General features: G+C 51.7%; 1 protein-coding gene across 5 annotated transcripts in view; it reads right to left on the bottom strand.

The window, feature by feature from the left end:
* Nucleotides 1–19,787, bottom strand: part of PTCH1 (patched 1) — a 69,837-nt gene extending 50,050 nt beyond the window's left edge. For 2 of the 5 annotated variants that reach the window (XM_023627016.2, XM_023627017.2), the window contains exons 1-2: nucleotides 10,855–11,053; nucleotides 9,037–9,229 (exon numbers count right to left, since the gene is read on the bottom strand). In XM_023627016.2, coding sequence (XP_023482784.1) covers nucleotides 9,037–9,229; nucleotides 10,855–11,052 — 391 coding nt within the window. In that variant the 5' untranslated portion in view covers nucleotide 11,053. Of the gene's footprint in view, nucleotides 1–9,036; nucleotides 9,230–9,912; nucleotides 10,360–10,854; nucleotides 11,054–19,225 lie in introns of those variants that run through there. The other 3 variants (XM_023627018.2, XM_023627020.2, XM_070248071.1) reach the window with 3 other exon arrangements.
* Between the last annotated feature and the right edge of the window lie 314 nt (nucleotides 19,788–20,101).

The following is a 20,101-nucleotide window of genomic DNA, read 5'->3' as shown; positions in this document are numbered from 1 at the left end:
TCTCTCTATAAAATGGATTTCTTAAGTTGGGGTAATATTATTGCAGGTTGTTTTAACAATTCCCCAAATTCAAACTAAAACTCCATTTCCTCCTAACTCACAGAATACCTTCATATTAATTTTTAAAAACCCTGAATTGACTCAGTCTAAGGGACGCTTGGTGCTAGTATATCTGAATGCACAGAGAAGGTCCCGCAGCACTGTGAAACATGTCCTACTGGAGGGGTGGCCCAAGTGCCCAGTTCCTTTCTCACCTCCAATGATCATCATTAGTAGACTAAATCTTCGCTCAAATTTAGAAACTGGGAGCAAACTGGAATGCTATTTATTTTGCAACATTTCTTGGGCTACCCCCAGTGCTACAAAACATCAGAGCAGCTTTGTGAAAACTCCTGGGTTTACACACAGAAGGTGTGCCAACCCAGCAGGCTTTCCCAGACACAGGAGGGGTGGGGAAGGAAGCTGGCCTGTCCTTGTCTTGCTTTGCTCACCTTTCAATTTAGCTCACAGCAGAAGAAAAGCGTGATGCTCACAGATGCTGCTATGAAGACAATAGCTTTCTTCCTATCAGCTCCCCCCTCCTTCTGTTCTACATTTTATAAACTTCTCTGACCCAATGAAGCAACATTATCCAAGCCACATCTTGCTCTCTTTGGCATCCCAATTCAAGTTGCTTTTCTTTGCCCGTCCAAAGCATTAATTCATCTGGGTTTCTGTAGTTCCAAATCTTGACTGTGCGGCCAAAAACACGAACGACCCGACCAGGATTGTGCTCACTGGCGAGCAGAGGGCTTACCCCTCTCCTGCCCTTTCCAGCTCCCCACTCTTCTGAAATGGGAGATGGACCACCCTGCCTCATGGCACAGAACGCTGTTTACATTGCAGTACTTGACTGTGTAATACATCTGGCATTTTTGGGCAGGATTCCTGAGCTAGGGGCCAGAAGCCCTTAAGCAATAATTTAAGGGGAAAAAAATCTTGCACATCAACTTAACAGAGTCCACTTCCAGCTCCTTTTGCTTACTTCTGTCCATGTTTCATCAATAGCTGAAAACTATCTTGGTTGATAATTTGAGGAAGTCCACTGTTTCTTCTCATTGGTCCTAACAATAATAAATAAAGCCTGTGCTGTTGTATGGAGACTTGCTTCTCACTAGCCTCGCCTTCACAGTCAGTGGTATTTGGGGACCCACATGCAGTGTGGACTATTTGGGCCAACTTGCGCGTGGGTTTCTGAATTAGAAATAAGGTCCTACACCTCCTCCACATTATAAATCTCTCTGACAACAAATATGTCGTTCCTGAGCAGGTACCTGACTGCCCACCAATGACGCAGTTTCCCTAACACACGAACGCTGTTTTCCCAGCTATGCTCTAAACCAAATACAATGGAACAGCCAGGGGATCGAAGACAGCATGTACCTTTCCGCAAACCAAACTCCTAAAAACCTTCACAACCGTTCACCAGTTTCTCAGTGGCAGCATTCTACTGTTTTGGAAGGCTAATTACTTCTGTCAAATCTGAAGATACATGTAGGAAAACTAAGATTGCAATGCAAAGAAAAAAACAACTCCAAACCCAATTTAAGAGTAAAAGAATCTCGTAAGTATTATCATAAAGCACTCAAACTCAGAGTTTGGAAGCAAAGAACAAGTAACAAAACTGTTTCTATTTTGGTGACCCTGACGATATCTGTGTAGTCAAGGAAGGTTCCCACTGAGAAAATCCCCGTGCCTCCTCTGAAGCGCCAGCAGCAAAGCCTCCTGCTCCCGGCCTCTCCTTTGCATGGGCCAGCTAACGCTGCAGAGTTGGCCAAAATTTGGATAAGGAAATCTGTCCTCTTCCATCTCTATCCAAGTTCCATGTTCCTTTTGGCTTTGGTGGGAGTTCCACCCAGGGAGAGCCTAAAGTAGGGCCTGGGCTGGGATGTCCTGGTTTATGTTTCGCTTACCATCTCAGAAACGCCGTGGGGCCCAATTCTTCCACACCTCATACAGCACATTAAGCACGGGGGCCCAAACTTTGCTTCATACTCCACTTGTCCATGGGTTCTACAGTTACCTCAGAAGTCCATAAAAACGCCAGTAACTTCCATAGGGAAAGCACATCTTCTGCTGACAAGACCCTATCAAAGAGGACGGTCTTGGAACCAAGATGAGAACCCCAAGGATGCAAATGACAGGTCTGCCTCTAGTATCTCCCACAGCTGGTTTGAAATAATACATTTTCTAATTCCCTCCTGTCAGTCTGTGATTAACCAGATTTACTACCATTTCAGATTTCACACTAGTAACTCCAGAGATCCACTGGGAGGAAAGGATTTGGGCAGTTTAGGAGGAGGTGGGTGGAAGGAGGGGAGGGGGAGGTGGGGGGAGGGGGTGAGGATGAGCAAAGAGACAGAGGGAGGAGGGAGGAAGGAGGATGGAGAAGAGGTTCTGGGGACCAGTGAGGGGCAAAGGAGATGACAGCATAAAATAACAGAATCATACGGGTATGGCGATTACTTAGGGCTGTCTCACATAGCAGGAATTCCCTCAACTTTTTTTTCAAAATAGTGCCAAGTTAAAACATTATATTTATGCAAAATGGCCTCTATTAAATCTGGTCTCCTTTAAAATAATTTTTTTTTAATTTCCATATTTGTTTTAGAAGCCAAAAAAAATGTTTAAATCATATACCCCACCCCCACCCCCACAGACCAGACTACTCTGCAGGGGCTAAATCTGGGTGGACAGCTGGCATGGACGAAGTAGGGGGAAGCTGCGAAAGCAGCCCCTTCTGTTGCAGAATTGTGACCCCCCAACAGGAGAAGGAGGACGGACAAGTTACAGCTCAGTCCAAGTGGACAGAGCTCTGGAGGTCACCGGAAGGTCAGCTTTGAAAGAGAAATCCCAACGAAATATAAACATGGCATTGTGGAAACCAGACAAATCTCCCATCGCTTGTCCAGCCAGCGTTAATCTCGCCATCAGCTGTGGCGCATACTCCAAACAAACAGACCTGGCGGCTCATACATCTGGAAGCTGTCATCTTCTGGAGCCTGTGAGCAGGGCTCGTGTATCTGAAACACACCATCACCCAACCTGGCTTCTCAGCTTGTTGGAGGGTCAAGACTGGCAGGCAGCAGAGACACAGAGGATTCACAGGGTCAGCAGCCCGGGGTAGAAGGCATCTGAGGCTATCTGTTATTTTTAAAGCAATCATTATTGGGTGTTAATTTTTCAATCTCTTTTCTCCAGATATGAAGAATTAGCGTAAGTGCTTCCACCTGGATGTGTGTGCCCACTGTTGGACTCTAATCAATACCTATCTAATAAATACATTCTTCATTCTTACAAGTACAGAGGGGACCAAGGAGCAGAAAGGAGCTGCATTTCATTCTGGCTCTCTGTCCCTTGTGAAATGCACCGAAACTGACAGCCTCAGAGAGCAGAAACTGGCTGATAACTGTGGAAAGGGGCAGTAAAAGTAGACCCCATACCAGTTCTGGCTGACATGCCTCAGCCCCTCGCTGTCCCTTTGGTTCTGCTGCATAAGGGCACCTGGGGAAGAGACAGGGACATCTGGAGAACCAGACCACCAAGGAGCTAATGTGCTCCACGGGCTTCCGAAAGGAGCTGCTATTTCAATATGAACAAAGTCCAGAGGTGTCTTTCATTGCTTTTTACAAAGTCACCTTCATGCTAAAAAACCTTCAGCCTACTGTGGTTGAGATGCAACAACATCTATCTGCAAAATTAAGTTACCTGAAAGAAAAAAAAAAGCATTTGACTATAAAGCTTTTTCTTTCTTCCATGGCCTGCCCTTACCCTCTCTCCCCATCTCAACTTGTCATGATGTCTTTTATTTGATATTTAATGTAATTCTAAGAAAAACTAAAAATTTAAATTATTAGCATAAAAAAATGGTTACCTGGGTCAGTAAATATGGGGATGGGGCGAGAGTTACCTTAAAGAATAACACTCAATGCATTTGCAGCCACAACTGCATCACCATAAAAGCCTTCCACCTGTACAGCACGGGTCTTCCTACTGGAGTCTATCATCTAAACCAGTGCTTCTCACTTGGGGTGATTTTGAGCATCCGCCCCTCCCCGCCCCCCGCCCCCCACCTTTGGCAATGACTAGAAACATTTTGATTGTCACAACTGAGAGGGTGCTACTGGCATCTAGTGGGTAGAGGCCAGGGATGCTGCTAAACATCCTTCAATGCACAGGACAGTCCCCAACAACAGAGAATTATCCAGTCCCAAATGTCAACAGTGAGAAACCCTGCACTAAACGGAAGTGGGGGTGAGGCTCAATCATCTCCTGATTCAACTGCCCGAATTCAAGCCAAGAGCACTGAAGGCATAATAGCTAGCAAGGCACAAATTTGAGAGCACTTACAAACATCAAGCAGCCATTTTTTAAAAAATTCTTTTTCTCTCTTAAAAAAAAAACAAAGTCACAACTTGTGACCTCCTCCCTTGATGCTGGCCTCCAGAGACGTTAACAACCAAACACAAGGCAATATGGATTCATTTCAAGGCTGTTACCCTTTGCAGTAAAGGAGGCCAGGGGCTGGCAAGCTTTGAGAAAAAAACAAAAAGCTCAAAGAGATAAATGAACTTCCGTCACTGGACAATCGTGACAATGAACTTGTGTTTGAGAGAGGGTTGGAGTAGGGGGTAGATATTAAGGGAAACAGGAGGATAAAAGTGCTAAGCAGAAAGGAAAAGCCAACAGAGAAACGGGCAAGATTAAAAATAAAGCATGTCCCTTCTGTGCCCAGAAGGGTGAGAGCCAGGTGAAGCCCTCTACCAGGAAAGGCAAAAAGGGCAAAGACACTAGTGCAAATCATAAGACAGGCAAGGAACGCCTGATAGAAAGAGCTGGCAGCCCCCCAGCCAAATGCTCTGCACACATCGGAGACCTTCCTGCCATGCAGCTGGATCTTCCCAGCCTCAAGGCTCCCACCTCAACCCTGATGTCCCAACCAAAAGCAAGCACTGAGAGTTCTCCTGGAGGCCACACCCTGTCCTCTGAGCCTGTGCCCATGCTGTTCCTTCAGCCTGGAATGCCCCACGACCCCCACCTCTCCAGCCCCGGTGCCCGGCTCAGGCCCCTCCCTCAGGGCTGTCCTGGAAGATGTCCCTGCCATTTTGCCATCCTGCTAGTGGTCTGTGTGTCTGCCGGGTGGTGGTCTCCTGAGGGCAGGGACTGTGGCCTTTCACCCTCTCTCTGGAACACTGTGTGGTACCTGGCACAGAGAAGGCACTGAGAACACGCACTGAGTGAATATGTTTATTTGTAAACAACAATTAGTCTCTCCCTGACCTTGCTGCTGCCGCTGTATGTGTTTCAGTAACAGCAGAGGCCCACTACATCATTCCACATATTCCTTCCCCAGATGTCATGACTGCATCCACAAGGGAGCTACATTTGACATTTGTGACTTGCAAATGCTGTAGCTCTAAGAGCCAAGCTAGCATCTAATGTATATTGACAGTTTCTTAAAAAGCAATCACTGTCTGAACATTTTAACAACAGAATCAAAGAATTCTTATCACTGATGCCATAAATACACAAGAGAGAATCTTCCTTATTGAGATTACATTGGTCTTAGATGGGCCAACATATTCAAAAGGTCTTTATAAAGCCTCATTTCCCCAGCATGTTAAACAAAGCACAAAAGTCAAACCAAAGATACAGCCTAGCCAGTGAATCCCGTTAATTTGCTGGCTATTGAAAAAGATAACATTATTTTGGCAGATGAGAAAACACGAACAAAGTCTACGCATACACACAAATACAAAGGCAGTGGAGATATACATCTCCAAATATATGTGTGTGTGTACGTACATATGTCATTTTCTAAACCACAGGAGAAATAGCATTTTTCCAAACTGTCCCTCAGCATTCCTCTTCCCTTACAATCTCACGCTCTCCTCTCCTCTGTTGCTGTTTTACTTGGGAAATATGTGACCTCCACTCATTTGGTTTATTCAGAGCAGCAGGCCCCCTTGCTCAGGCCCGGAACATTTACAGTCCCTATTAAGAAAACACCACCTCACAGACTTCTTGGCTGATAATGATGAGGAATTTATCTACGAGATTAAAGGGAAAAGTAACCTAAATTCCAAATTGCTACTTACTTTACTGTCCTACAGTCTAGGCGAGTAGGGGATTCTCACTCCTGGAAGCAAATGCTGGCACTCCTCACTGCCGACATGCGCACTAGGCTCACTGTATCATAAACAAGATCTCCTCATCACTACTTCTACTTCGAATTTAAACTAAAATTACAAAACGGTGCGGAGGCCTCCTTGGTTGGGTTTACTTGCATTTATGAAACTGCTGCTTCTTCTACAGGGGAAGAATACAGCACACAATGAATGCATGGACGAATGAATGACAAACCAAGGTCGAGGCAACGGGAGATCAAGTTGACTTAGTCACTAATAGGCAAAGTAGGCATGGAGACACAGAGGATCCATAGTTCTCAAGTGTAATATAAGACAATAGTTCAGTTACCATATACAAAAATATTACATAAGCTATCATGTTATAAAAATGAAGATAATAGCCTCTTTATTGAGTTGTAAGGCATGTGGTAATATATAATAAATCATAATGGTAGTTGTCCAACAAGCGATAGTATTGACTAAATAATATTTGGCCGAAGAACCAGAAGAAGAAGAGCCACATTGAAACTGACAAAACAGAAATGGGAAAATAGCTCAGAGGCCACAAGTAGGCAGCATGAGTCTCATCTCAGGTGTGTCACGCCCGGGCACTCTCTCTAAGCTGCAGCCCCGTGAGACTGCTACTAAGCATGTTCTTCCTCCTTCCAGGGCTTGAAATGAGTTGTGTAATGCAGAAACAGAGTTGATTCTAAAAACATACAATGTTAAGAAAATAAGTCACATTACTTCTCTTTAAACTTATTAAAGGTCTACTGAAAATTCTTGCTCAAAACAACAAAAAATTATCTTTCACCATCATCATCATCAACACCCAACAAATTTGTTGGCCCAAGTGGAGGAAAGTGAACATGTGGACAGAGCTGGGAGCCCCCTCTGCTCATCCCTCGCTCTGTCTCAGAACCTACGGCAGCCCCACCCCCCCCCGGAGTCTAGCCAATCATATCATTTCCAAACTACGGGCCTGCTGGCCAGGGCCCACCCAAGCTACCGCAGGCTCTGCCGGCGGCCCTGAGGGCCTCCCACGGCCATCTGTCCACTCAGCTTCAGCCTTTGCTTAACCTGCTTTCTGAGCTCCTGCCTAGAACTCCCTCCTTCCTCCTCTCTCTCTCCAGGCCACCCTAATTTGCCTCACCACCTCACTGGAAACTTCTTTCTTTGGCTTTTTGTCCATTTAACTATCACAGCCCACTTCAACTATGAGCTCAAATTTAGTTCTAGTCCATTCAACTCTGGTAGCTTTAAGCGCATGAATTTGTGCACAGAGGGTGTATTACATACCACAGTGTCCCTTACTGTGCCCAGCACAGTGCTAGGGACATTATAAGTACTCAGGACACTTTCTGCTAGGACATCACAGGTGCTCAATAAAACCCTTCTTTTATTTACCAATGACTCTGAAGTGCTGAACTGAGGTAAATGACCCCATGGATTCAATCCGAAGAACACTTTTGTATTAATTACCAAGCTACTTAAGGCAGGAATGTTTTCTAGTCTTAATTACTTGGACTAGTAGTTTAATTGTCACTTCTCAACTGAAGACTCCGCCGTTTGCTTGCAAAACACTGAAAGCTGAATCTTCACAAACAAGGGAAAATTAATGGAATATTCTCCAAGGTTAGTTTTCCAATAGCATTCTGAGAGGGAGCACCGTCGCAATTATGTATTTAACTTTTAGACCCCCAAATTTTGTCTTAGGTGGCTTTCACTAGGAATGCTCCAGATATCCTGGTTTGGAATATCTTCATAATTGCCTCAATCCCCCCCCCATTCCACTCTGAGAGATGTCCAAGGCAGTGTTTAGGGGTTAAAATGTTTCCAAATAGCAAGACTGTTACTTTCCAAAGCGAGAAAACCACCAACAGAAAAAAGAACCAACCGAACAAAACCCCCCCAAAACAAAAAACTATCACCAAAAGAACGTAAAATGTCTCGGGAGGGGGGGTGTCTATTTCAAATTTACAACTGCTTTTTAAAAAAGGCTTCAAGAACCCCCAAATCGAGGAATGTAGATGAAAGAGTGGCAGAACCCCTTGGAGAGATCCTGTGGCCCCTCCTTCTAGACCCCCGTTCTTAAAACACATTTCTTCTCTCAGCCTGCAAAGCGCAGCCTTCCCCCAGAATAATTCCCTTTAAAAAGTCCCCACCCGCGAGGAAACATTAATCTACTTTGCAAACATGCGTTCCAGTCTGTGCTTTACTGTTTTTTTTCCACCCTTCCCCCCACCCCTTTTTTTTGTACCTTGAGACAAATGTTTTTTCCCCCAGAGTTGAAAGCTGTCCAAAAGCAGGACCACACACGCCGCCGCCTCCGCAGCCCGCGCCGCGCCCGCCCCCGCCTCCCCAGCGCGGCGGCCGGCCGCCGGGGGCGCTCACACTCCCTCCAGCCGAGGGGTGGCCTTCCTCGCCCCCTCCTTTCTCTTTGGACGCGGTGGGTGGGGGTGGGGGAGGGAAGGAAGCCGAGGACGCGAGCCAGGCGCACGGAGGCCTTGCTCGGGCCGCGTCTCGGGGCGCGGCGGCGGCGGCGGCGGCGGCGATGGCGGGCCCCGGGGCCCGGGCCGTGCAGAGGGGTCCGTCCCGGGAGGCCCGCGCCCCGCCGCCCGCGCGCGCTCGCCCACGACACCTAGCCCGGCGCAGCGCCCGAGCGATTACAGCGCGGCCTTTGTCGGCCGGGCCTGGCTCCCGGCCAGGCGCCCAAACAATAAACAGTCCCCCCCGGTGCGGGCGGGGGGCTCTCTCTCGGCAGAAAGGCTCTAGGTGTGTGCTGCAAATATCTCTATCAGTTGGAAGCAAGGGAAGGGGGCCCGGCGTGGGGACGCGAGGGCGCCGCGGCGGGCGCTGGCGCTCTTACCTTCCACCCACAGCTCCTCCACGTTGGTCTCGAGATTAGCTGCCTTTAATCCCACAGCGAAGGCCCCAAATATGAGGAGGCCCACAACCAAGAACTTGCCGCAGTTTTTTTGAATGTAACAACCCAGTTTAAATAAGAGTCTCTGAAACTTCGCTCTCAGCCACAGCGGCGCTTTCCGGCCAGTAGCTTTCCCCTGAGGACGAAGCAGAAGGGAGGAGTGAGCGCCGGGGAGTCGCGGCCCGCGCGCCCACGCCCGCTCGCGCGCACCCGCCCGCGAATCCCGCGACAGCCGTGGGGGTGCCCTCCGGGCTGGAACCCAGGCCGGCCCGAGAGGAGGCGAACGGCACGGGGGGGACCCGGTCGTAAATCAAAGTCGGGCTGCAGCGTGGGAGCGGCACCTCGGCTGCAGGAGGGGCGCACCCACGCGCGGCCTGCGCAGCATCCCCGAGTGTGACTTGGGGACGCTGGGCGGAGGGGCTGCAAGAACAAGGGGAAAGGGAAGCCGAGGCAGAGAGGAGAGAAATCGCTCAACACAGGCAATATTCACACCCGACCTGGGAAGGGAGGGGCTGCGTAATCCCTGCGATGGAGACCAACATTTAAGAAGCGGCAAACCACGGCTCCCTTCCCAAGTCCTCTTGCCCCATCCGTCACCCCTTCTCGGGGTGCCCCGGCGGGGACGGGGGCTGGAGGACGTGCGCGCTTCGGGAACAATGTATTCCGGGCTCCCTCATCCTGACCCCCTCCCGGCGTGGTAGTAAGTGGGGATCCACGTGGTGAGCGCGGCCGCCCGAGCTCACTCGCGACGCATTTCCATATCGTTGGGAGACACTGTGTGAGCTGAATTAGGAAGTGGGGCAGCCATCTGCAACTTACGACAATATTTGTGATCGGAAGAGGGCAGCCACATGGATCTTTCCCTCCTCTCCCTTCCCTTCTGGTTAAACGTAAAAAGCAGCCGACTGCACAGGGGAAGGGCCCAGGACGGCGCAGGCGGGGGTCCTGGCTAGGCGCTGGCTGCTCCCGGCGGCGGCGTTTCCCCGGCGCTGGCCGCGGCCCCGGCGGGCCCCCGTCTGGGTGCTCGCCTTCCCCGGATTCCACACATTTCAGCGAGCCTCGTAAACACAATGAACCCGGCCGCTCCGCAGACCCGCACCGCGGATTTAAGGTGGCAATTTGTTTACAACTTTCCCTTTCCCCCAGGCACTGAGAAGAGGTGGCTCAAAAACTGGGAAAGAAGAGGGGAGATGCCCTCTTCCGAGGATAATTTTTAAGGGAGCAGAGATTTCATGCTCAACAAAAGCAAAACTGGCTGCCAAAAGAGGAAACCACCTTTATTTCGGCTCCCTCCCCCCCATCCTCTCTCCGCCTCCCTCCACTCCGCCTCCCCCTCCAAGACGTTAAGAAATGTGGCAGCATTACAGGGTTGTAGGCTGCAAATAGGGGCAGGGGCGCGGGAGGAGGGGGCTCCGGGGCAGGGGGCACGGGCAGTGCCGCGCTGCGGGCCGCCCTCGAGGTGGTCCACTGTGGACCGCTTTCCAGTGCTCCGGAAAAGGCACGCCGGGGACGGCGCGTGTACACACACACACACACACACACACACACACACACTCCACCCCCTGCGGACCTCAGACAGTCCTTTCCTTCCAGGACCGGAGGGAGGGTTTGAATTTTTCTATCCCCACTTGTCTGCTGCTTTTCCTGGAGAGGTGTGTGTGTGAGTGCGTGCGTGCGTGCGTGTGTGTGTGTGGCGGGGGCGATCCCAAAGAGGAAGAGGAGGGAAGAGAGAGTGGGAGGAGAGGAGAGTCTGAAATGCACCTTGGAAATCTGCTCCAGAGCGAAGGCGGCGTCGCAGTAGCTGGGCCGGTGCAGATAGTCCCGGTCCAGCGCGGCGTTGCGGCGCAGCCCCCCGGTCCGTCTGCGCCTCCCGCCGCCGGCCGGCCGGCCCGGGGCCCCGCTGCAGCTGCCGCCGCCGCCGCGATCCTGAGGCTCGGCGGCGTTACCAGCCGAGGCCATGTTGCCGCCGCCGCCGCCGCCGCGGGAACCGAGGCTTCCCGGGCGGCCAGGCACGCTGCTGCAGCCGCTGCGGGCGCCCGGCGCGCCCGGGCGCTCGGCTCGAGAGGACGCTGCTGGCTGCCGGCTGTTGGGGCTGGGGCTCCGGTTGACAGACCTGCCGCCGCCGCCGCCGCCGCTGCTGCTGCTGCTGCTGCTCACACGGCGGGCGCTGCTGCCGCTTCGGCCGCGGCCGCTGCCGGGGAGTCAGACCCTGCGCCTTCCATTGCCACATTGCGCGGGGGTCCCGAGGTCTCTGCGGCCGCCGCTGCCCACATTCAGTTCTCCGGAAGGCAAGAGCCGGCGCGCGGAGCCAGCCTGTCTTTCGGGCGCTCGCGCGGCAATCCTCGCGGTCCCCAACTCCCCCTACCCGCCCCCCGCCCCGCGCCGCGACCCCTTCACTGCAGAAAGCGCCAGCAAATCCCCGCCGCTCCCGCCGGCCTCGCTGGTTCCCTCGGCGCCTCCCGGGTCGCCCGAGCGGCCGCGGAGGGCAAGCGCAGAGCCGCCGCCGCGGGGTCCGTGAATGCCCGGCGGGTCTCAGCGCTGCCGGGCTGGGGCAGCCGCCGCCGCCGCCGCTGCTGCCGCGGCGGCTGCTGCTGGCGGTGGCGGCTCCTGAAGCTGCTGCTCGGGCTGCTCGGGCTCTGGCTGCTGGGTTCTCGGTGGCTGCTCGGTCCCGGACTCTGCTTTCTTGTGCTCCTCGCCGACCCGCTGGACCATTCTGCCCCCGTGCAGCGCGCTTCTCTCGCTCCCGGGACCTGGGCACTCCGCTGTGTGTGTGTGCAGCGGGCAGCGGCCGCAGCAGCTCCTTGATTCAATAGATGAGATGGAAGAAGAAAAAAAAGAACTCTCTCCATTTGGAGAAAGAGGAGGAGGAGGGGAGGGGGTGGAAGGGGAGAGAGCGAGCGAAAGAGAAAAAGGCTGGAGCTCCCGCCCCCAGGGCTGTCAGATGGCTTGGGTTTCTGCGACGCGATTGGCTCGCGGAGGGCAGAAATTACTCAGCAAACATGACTATTATTAGCTGCTTAGCAACAGCTCACCAAAGTAGAGAGACCACCCAGGTAGGCAACCCCAGTGTGTGCATCCCCGGCTTCGGGGGGAGCCTCCGAAAGCGCCAACCTTCTCACATGCAATACTTCCATTAAGGAATGCTCCCCCCCCGCCCCCCCGCTTCTTATTCCTTTTCTTTTCAACAGTTCTTTTTGTAGGACGCTTTTTGCGTCTTACACAGACACACACAATCACACACAAACACGCACGAGCATTTGCCTCGCGATAGACACGGGGGGAAAATGTAATATTTTTTTAAGCGCTTAAACAATTTCTGAAATTCCTCAAAGAAAACCCTTTCAGAGGCACCTTGGCCTCATGCTGCAGCAAATACTGGGAGGTCCGGCTTGAATTCCCAGGCCTGCACCAATAATGACAGGGTGGTGGATAGCGCGCCAGTGTGTGCCAGATTTTTTTTTCCTCCTTTCTTTTCTTTTATAACTGAAGAGAAGACTTAGGCTCTCGCAGGGAACAACGCCTCGCATTAAGATAAACAAAATGGAAAGTTAAAGAGGAAAGTAAGGACTTTGGGAAAAGCTACCCTTTCTTAAAATCCGTTCCCTCTCCCCCCGCCCCCGCGCCCCCCGCCCCCAAACCCACAGCAGCACAGTCCTGGTTTGAAGGAGTGTTTTATAAACGTGGAATCCAGACACCGAAGCAGTCTCGTGGAGGCAGAGGCGTTTTGATTTGAATCTTTAATGTGACATATGTAAAAGACAAACAACAGAATCCTTTTAACAACTCGGAGAAACGGAACTGTTTCCTTGAGAAAGAGAGTTTTCCTGACTATTTTGGGTTCATTTGGAACCCCCCTTTATTATTACCCACATGTCCTTGTTTATTTAAAGTCTGTTTTAAACCTTTTTCCCCCAAAACTGGTACGCATGCTCTTATATTTAATAATAGCGTGACGTAGAAGAGAATAAAGGCTTTGATGTTGGATTCATTCGAAACAAATTGTGCGCTGATTGCAAGGACTGGTCCGGACACTGCAGCCAGTGTCACCGAGAAATCCCGGGGATTCGTTTCCCATTGGGGAAGAAAACACGCGACCCTCTGAGGTGGATCCTGGGGCCAGAGACAAATTAAACTGCCTACACACCTCCGCTTCTTATTTAAAAATAATTTTTTTTGGAGAGTGGAATTTATTTTTCTTATGTTTGCAAGTTAATAAGTTCCTCCCTGAGATAGGGACCAGACCCACAAACACTCGACTCTGCCTTGTTTTAGTATTTGTTTTCCCCCTTTTTTTCTCTTTTAAAAACGAGGTTGAACTGCAGAAGGACCGCGGCAGCAAGAAGCCGACTGAAGCCGTGAAATGGGGCAGTGTGGCTTTAAGATGCACACGGTGTGTGTTCATTGAAAAAAAAAGAAGAAAGAAAGGAAAGAAAGAAACCCAGATGGAGGGAATGGGGGAGGAGCCGGGGAGAAGGCGGGGCCCGCGCGGCCACGTGACTCAGGGCTGGGCCGGCGCGCGCTCGGCGGCTGGGAGGCCTGTGCGCGCGCGCGCCGGAGCTCCGGACTCCCCGCGCCCGCGCGGCCCGGGCAGAGCAGGTATGGAAGCCCGTGCGCTCGCCTCGCGCCGGGCCGGCTCCGCGTCTCCAGCGAGGCCTCCCGGGAGCCGAGGCGAGTCGCGCGCTCCGCCGGCGCGGACGGACGTGCCGGACGCGCCGTAGCACATTCCTGAAGGCGGTCCGGCCCCCTTACGTTGCCCAATGCCTGCGCGGCCTCCCCGCGGCCGACCAATGGCTGAGCGCACGGGGTCCCTTCCCATTCAGCGGCTCGGCGTCTGCGGCCCCGGCCCGAAAGGAACTGCAGCGGGGCGCGCTGGCCACCCGGGCGGCCCACGCGGCTCCCGCGGGGGGCCTGTCGGCCAGCCCTTCCCGCCCTCTTCCTTCCTCTCCGGCGGTTTCCCCCTCCCTCCCCCCTTCTTTCCCTCTCCCGTTTCCTTTCCCCTTCCTCTTTCTCCTCCTCCCGGATCTTTCTCCTCCCTACCCAGCGTCGCCACCTTCCCCTAGCTTTTTCTCCTTCCTGGTTTCACTGGGAGGCCCTGTCCCCTGAGTCCCGAGCCGGCAAAACGTGTGCGGTACCCCGGGTGGAGTAGGGTATCCTGTAGAATAAAGAGAGACAAAGAGAGTAGATGTGTCTGGGGATGTTCACGAGATCTGGAGGAGGACCCGAGGACCCGGCCAGCGCGGAAATTCAAAACTCAAAACTCCGAAGAAGCACGTGATTTTGTCGCAGCTCTGGGAAGGGCTGCTAAAATCCAGAAGGGAAGACAAGCAACGTGCAATTAAAATGACACTACATTAATAAACAATATCGCAGGAAGATTGGGCTCTACACACACCAAGTTTAATCTTTGAGCCTTTATATCCTGATCTTTATTATGTTTGATAAATATCATAAAGCAGGATAGGTGACTTATTATTCCAGCTTCTCTTACTGAATGGTTCTGCAGACGTTTCAGGCCAAACCATTTCGTGCTTGCCGCTGGAAATTACTTTTTAAAGACTTGGGAGTGGCACCCCTCGTTTTACATGTCTTTTTATATCTGAGGGGTGCTTTATGACGAGATAACCATGTGGCAATAGACAGGTTGCTATGTTTGTCTTTTCAAATTTCTTTACAATGTTTTAGACCTAAATATTACTTTTTTCCTCCCAATCTTTTATTTATAGCAATTTCAGTATAGCTAGTTGGCTTATGGAATTCTAAAATGAAATTATAGGCTATGTACACATAATGGTTCCCTATGACTGCACGCAGCTGCACGTCTTCTTGTCCGGCTGCTGCCACATGTGCACCATTTCAACGGCAAAGCCTCTTCCACTCGGGCTCATTTCCCTTGGTTTGACTTAATTCCTAAACGTTTTGAACACTGATCTCCGGGGTTTTCAGAGCCCTGAGCCCCCTCACCCGCTGTTTGATAGGTTAACTTTTCAGCATCTCAGACAATGGTCCCGGCCTGTAAATTCTACCCATCGGTTCCAGGACGCAATCGCCAGCCTGGGCTCTAACAAGCGCTATCTTAATCTCCCCACCCCCCACCCCCGGCTTCCCCTGTGGTCTGCTTTTTTCATACACAGAGATGAATTACTTTGAGGATCTAATTGGCCTTGTTTCTGTAACGTTTTAAGAAAGGGAAGAGGAGCCAGTGTAAAAGCCTGCTCGACTTGGGTGGTCAGGGGTGAGGCTGCCCCCAATTTGCCTCATTGCTGATGCATGCGAGTGCGACATTCCCAGCGATAATGTTGTTCCTAATCAATCTGCCCTTATTTACATTTGTAAGCATTGTCGGCTTTAATATGCATGCCCTGTGCAGGGGACCGCTGCGCCACACCGGGTTTGTTAACTTCAACTAACCACAAGGATTCTCCAGACCTGAAATGAGGCTGGCTGGAGGAGCCAGGCCTGCAAAGGTGTCTGCTGAGAAGACAGTTCCTTTAATGGCCTTTCTGCAGCGTGGCTCCCCTCCTGAGAGTTACCAAACTAGTGAGAGCTTGGGGCCTTTCAACTAGCAGGATTTGCTGGCCCTCCTTGGGGCAACAGCTGTGTGTTCCATTCTCCCTTTCTGAGTCAAGTTCATCTCAATGCCTCAGTTGTCATTTTGGTTTCCCCATCATGATCTAAGACTTCATTGGAGCCTGCAGTTTTCAAAACTGATTCCTTAAACTCTTAAAATGCGATTCCCTCATCTTGTCCCTTCTCTGCTCCAATACTTCAAATATTCATGGCCATGCCACGCACATCTTGAAAATGGCATCCGACTATCCAAATGACGCTGAAATAAAACATCTGCCCTTTGTGTTTGGACATTCCATTGATAAGCAATTGTGGGGCTGGACTTGGTGGGGTAATGAGAAACTACAGTGAGATTTAACTTTTCACAGGTTTCTCAGATCCAACTACAAGGATCTTTAAAATTTAATGTAATTTAGCTAATTTTTGTAGAGTACCAATGAATAAAGGGGTAAATGTTTTCTAGTAATTTGACCCTTGGGCCATGTCATAATTTTGCCTACTGAGTTTAATATTCTTTTCCACAGATCCAATGAATTGCAAACATTACATTGAGTCCCCCAGTCTTCCTGGGTGGGATAGGGAGAGGAACTGAGGGTTTAATGCAGAATTCTATTTATGGATGGGGAGCCCAGAGGACAGGATGTGAGTGATGGGCCAGCACCGGAGCAGTTCAAAGCAGGTACCTTGGGTAAGAGTTGAGTCTTGAGTCAATTCAAGCCAGTATGCCACCATCCACCACATTTTCTTGGCTCCTTAAGAATGCCTTATTATTTTCTCGTTGGCAGCTTTTGTATTTACTTAAAAGGTGATGGTAGAAAATGAGTCTAAAAGGTTTCAGGAAGAGGAAAAAAAGATTCAGCAGCCACAGAATGTAAAAGCCCTAAGCATGACTCCCCTCCCTTTCCCCTTCCACCTTCTGTTTCCTCCCGTTTCCCCCCTCCCCAGGACTGGAGGAAAGGGAACAGCTCTAGTCAACTTGTCAAAATAATGCTGCTAATTACCCCTGATCTCCTTTAATGGGAAGCTGCTCCCAATTCCACAAAGGAGTAAATGAGGGGTCTACAGCACAAACCCGGGAGCACAGGCAATTTTTGAGCTTATAGTGAGCTTGGGTGTAAGGGGTGGAGGGAAGAGTGGCAGAGGGAGATGTCCTGAGAAGGTCCTGGAAATCTCATTTATTTCCCCAGGTTCAAATACTAGCTTGAAAAGGGAATTCGATTCCATGCAGTGCCAAAGCTCTTGGTATTCTCTTGCTGGGAATGTCACCAACTGCAGAGAAAATGTTCAGAGCCTACAATGAATTTGAAAGAAAACATAGCATTGACCCTTATATTGATTCCCCCCTTCTCTGAATGTCTTCTTAGCCACATTACTTTAATGGATAGAAATGTATTCTGGAAACACTCAGACTTTGAACCTTTTTTTCCTCCGTCTCTCTCTGGCCTCATCTCTATCTCCCCATCTAATATCTCTACATCAAGTTTTACATCTGGCAGAAGGCACACCATTCATTTCAGTGATCTTTGCCATTGGGTCCTGCATGAAAAAGCAGCTGAGCAACATGATCCCTTTGACCCACTGCTGGAGCAACAAATTTATTAGAGATATAGGCATGAGAAATGAAAGGGAAGTAAAACAATTCCAGCTTATTGTGTGTCTTTCTTTCATACTGCTAATCCGGTTTACACATCACGCCTACATGTCTCAATAGGGCTTTATACACTGTGGCAGAGGCGGGAGAAAATAAAAGGTGTGTGTGTGAGAGAGAGAGAGAGAGAGAAATGAGGATAAAAACAGGAAGACAGATATTTTAATCTATATTGATTTGCCGCCTCAGATTTTCTATCTGTAGAAAGTTGAAAACAATTTGTAAAAAGTCTTTTTTTTCCACAGAATAATTCAAAATGGTGCTGACTCCTATTCAAAGAGCTTGTTAGATTATGACTAGATTATAATCAGAAATTAGATACACTTCTCACAATGAGTTTGAAATGAAGCTAATACTCCAAATTGAGAATGGGCCTATTGGTGTCTACCTTGATTCAACATTTTAACATAAAAAGATCTTGGACTCAAAGGCATTTTACAGCCTTGTGAGAGGAAGCTGGGTTGACAACTAGAACACACACAAACTCACAATTGAAAGCCCCTTGTTTTACAACATGGGTCCACAAAGCACCTGAGGCCACAATTTATCCTGAGGTACCACCCAGGAATAATAGGTTATAGTAACAAAGGATGTTAAAAAAGCATTGTCTTCCTTTGTGGAGGCAATTAATTGCATGTTGAACTATTGTAGCCAAAAAAAAAAAGAAAAAAATCGAACATACACAGAATGCTGAAAAAAGACTATTGTAGCAGTTCAAGACCTCAGTTATCCATTTATTAAATATTTAGAGCCACCCACTGTGGGTCCTTATTATTTATGTATTTCCCCTCCTCAGGGAGGAAGGAAGGATAAAAAGGGAAAAGGATTGTCTTCTCTCCCAGGTCTAGGAAAACAGGTCTCTGGATGTCTTCCATAGACAACAATCCATATGGTTCTTCTTATGTGAGGGCAATTGAGATCTGAAAACTCTGGACTTATTGCTCATCGACACAGTAGGAGTCATTTTTAACAGGAACTTTAAACCTGGAGACACAGCATATGTCACCCCCAGAGGTACAGTCCCTGGAGGTCCCGTGGGCCCAGTGTGGGCACTGGGTCTAAAGGGTTTGAATCAGTCTGGCCCACCTCAGGCCTCCCCTGAGGCCACACTCAACCCTCTCAGCACTGGGCTGGCCGCCCACCTCTTTAATGGGTGGCAGGCACCAGAACGCCCGATCCCGTGGGCGCAAGAGTCAACACATACCTTTCTCCTAGCGGTGGCCCCTTCCTGAACTCGGAAAAGCCCCTCTGGCCCTTTTTCCCACCAATGGCGGCGGGCAGGGAGATGTTCGAGCTCCGAGTTTGGGCGAGGTGCTCCTCTCCTAGCCCTGGGTGTCTCACTCACCCAGGCGTCCGGGCCGGGTGCCGAGAGCGCCGGGGGTGGGGGCGAGAGCGTGCGCCCCTGCCCTCCGGCAGGTCTCCCCGAGCTCCACCGAGCCGAGAGAGCTCGCTCCGCTGCGCGCGCTCCCAGCCCGCACCCTCCCCCCGGCGCTGTCACTCTCCGCACCAGCCCTTCCATCCCAGCTCCGCCGCCACCGGCGAGGCAGTAGCCACCACCAGGCTGAGGAGCGGAAGCCAAGGTGGCGACCCTTTCAAGCGTGAAAATGGGATCCCAGGCGACCCCCTCCGTGAGAATTCCTCCCGGAGCCGTTCCGCGGCCGGCCCGCCGCAGCCAGCCCCCTCTCGGCCCCGCGGGGCCGGCCTCGGGGGGCGGGGGCCCGGAGCGCGCGAGCGAGCGTGCAGAGCGGGGCCGGCGCTCCCGCGCCCCGGCGGCGCAGCCCACCCAGCCCCGCGGCCCCGGCGCGCCGCCCGCCCCTCCGGCCCGGCGCTCCTCGCCCGGCCCCGCCACCCCGCGGCCCCGGGGCGCACGCCGCGCGAAGGCCAGGTGGCGGCGGCGGCCGCGCCGGCTGCACTCACCATAGCGGGCCGTCAAGCCCTGCCCGGAGCGCGGGTGCCGATGGCGCGGACGCTGGGCTTGGATTTCACATCAATTCCTTTTCCCCCGTGCCCCCCTGTCCTGGTCCTCCGCTCCTCCGTCTTCTCCCCGTCTGCCCTCGTCTCTCCCTAGCCTTGTCGCTGCGGGTCTCTTTGTCTTCCCTGTGGTCGTCTTTTCCTTCGTCTTCGTCTTCGTCTTCTCCTCCTCCTCCTCCTCCGTCTTTACAAAAGGAACGGAAAGTGTAAAAACCCCGGCGCGCTGGGCCGCCGGAGGCTTTCGGCGGAGTGCAGCGCGGACTCACAATTACAAGCCTGTTTCTATTAAGCAGTTCCATGGCCCTCGGCGTGGGTGGTCTGCCGCGCCATAGGCAGGACCTGTCAGGGTCACGTGACAGATCCGAAAACTTTACCCCTTTACAATAAACTCAAGGAAAGCAAAGTAAACTCGAGGAACGTGCTATCAGCACAGCCCTCCTGGGTAAACAGGCGCTCCCCTCCCCGCCTTCCTGGGAGGCGCCCAGGCGAGCGAGCTCCGGCGAACCCCGGCCGCCCCCTCCCCGCCCCCCGCGGCCCTTTCTGCCGGGGGCCGCCGGGCGGGGGGTCTCCGCGCGCCGTCTCGCCTTTCCCACCTTGTGCCCCCCACGCCACACACAGTATTTGCTAACATTTAGCCGCTTGCTCGAATCCGGTGGCAGTGGCGGGGGCGGGGGGGGGGTGGCGGGTGCTGGGGACGGGGCGGGGGCGGCGAGCCGGGAAGCTGTTTCAGCATCCCCGGCTCCGGGAGTGCAGGGTGCCCAGAACGCTGCGGACAACGCCACTTTGCCTGTCCTCAATGCTCAAAGCCCTCTCCTGCTCACA

The sequence above is a fragment of the Equus caballus genome, chromosome 23 (assembly GCF_041296265.1).
Source record: "Equus caballus isolate H_3958 breed thoroughbred chromosome 23, TB-T2T, whole genome shotgun sequence".
Classification (NCBI taxonomy): Eukaryota; Metazoa; Chordata; class Mammalia; order Perissodactyla; family Equidae; genus Equus; species Equus caballus.
This window is presented reverse-complemented; position numbering and strand designations above follow the sequence as displayed.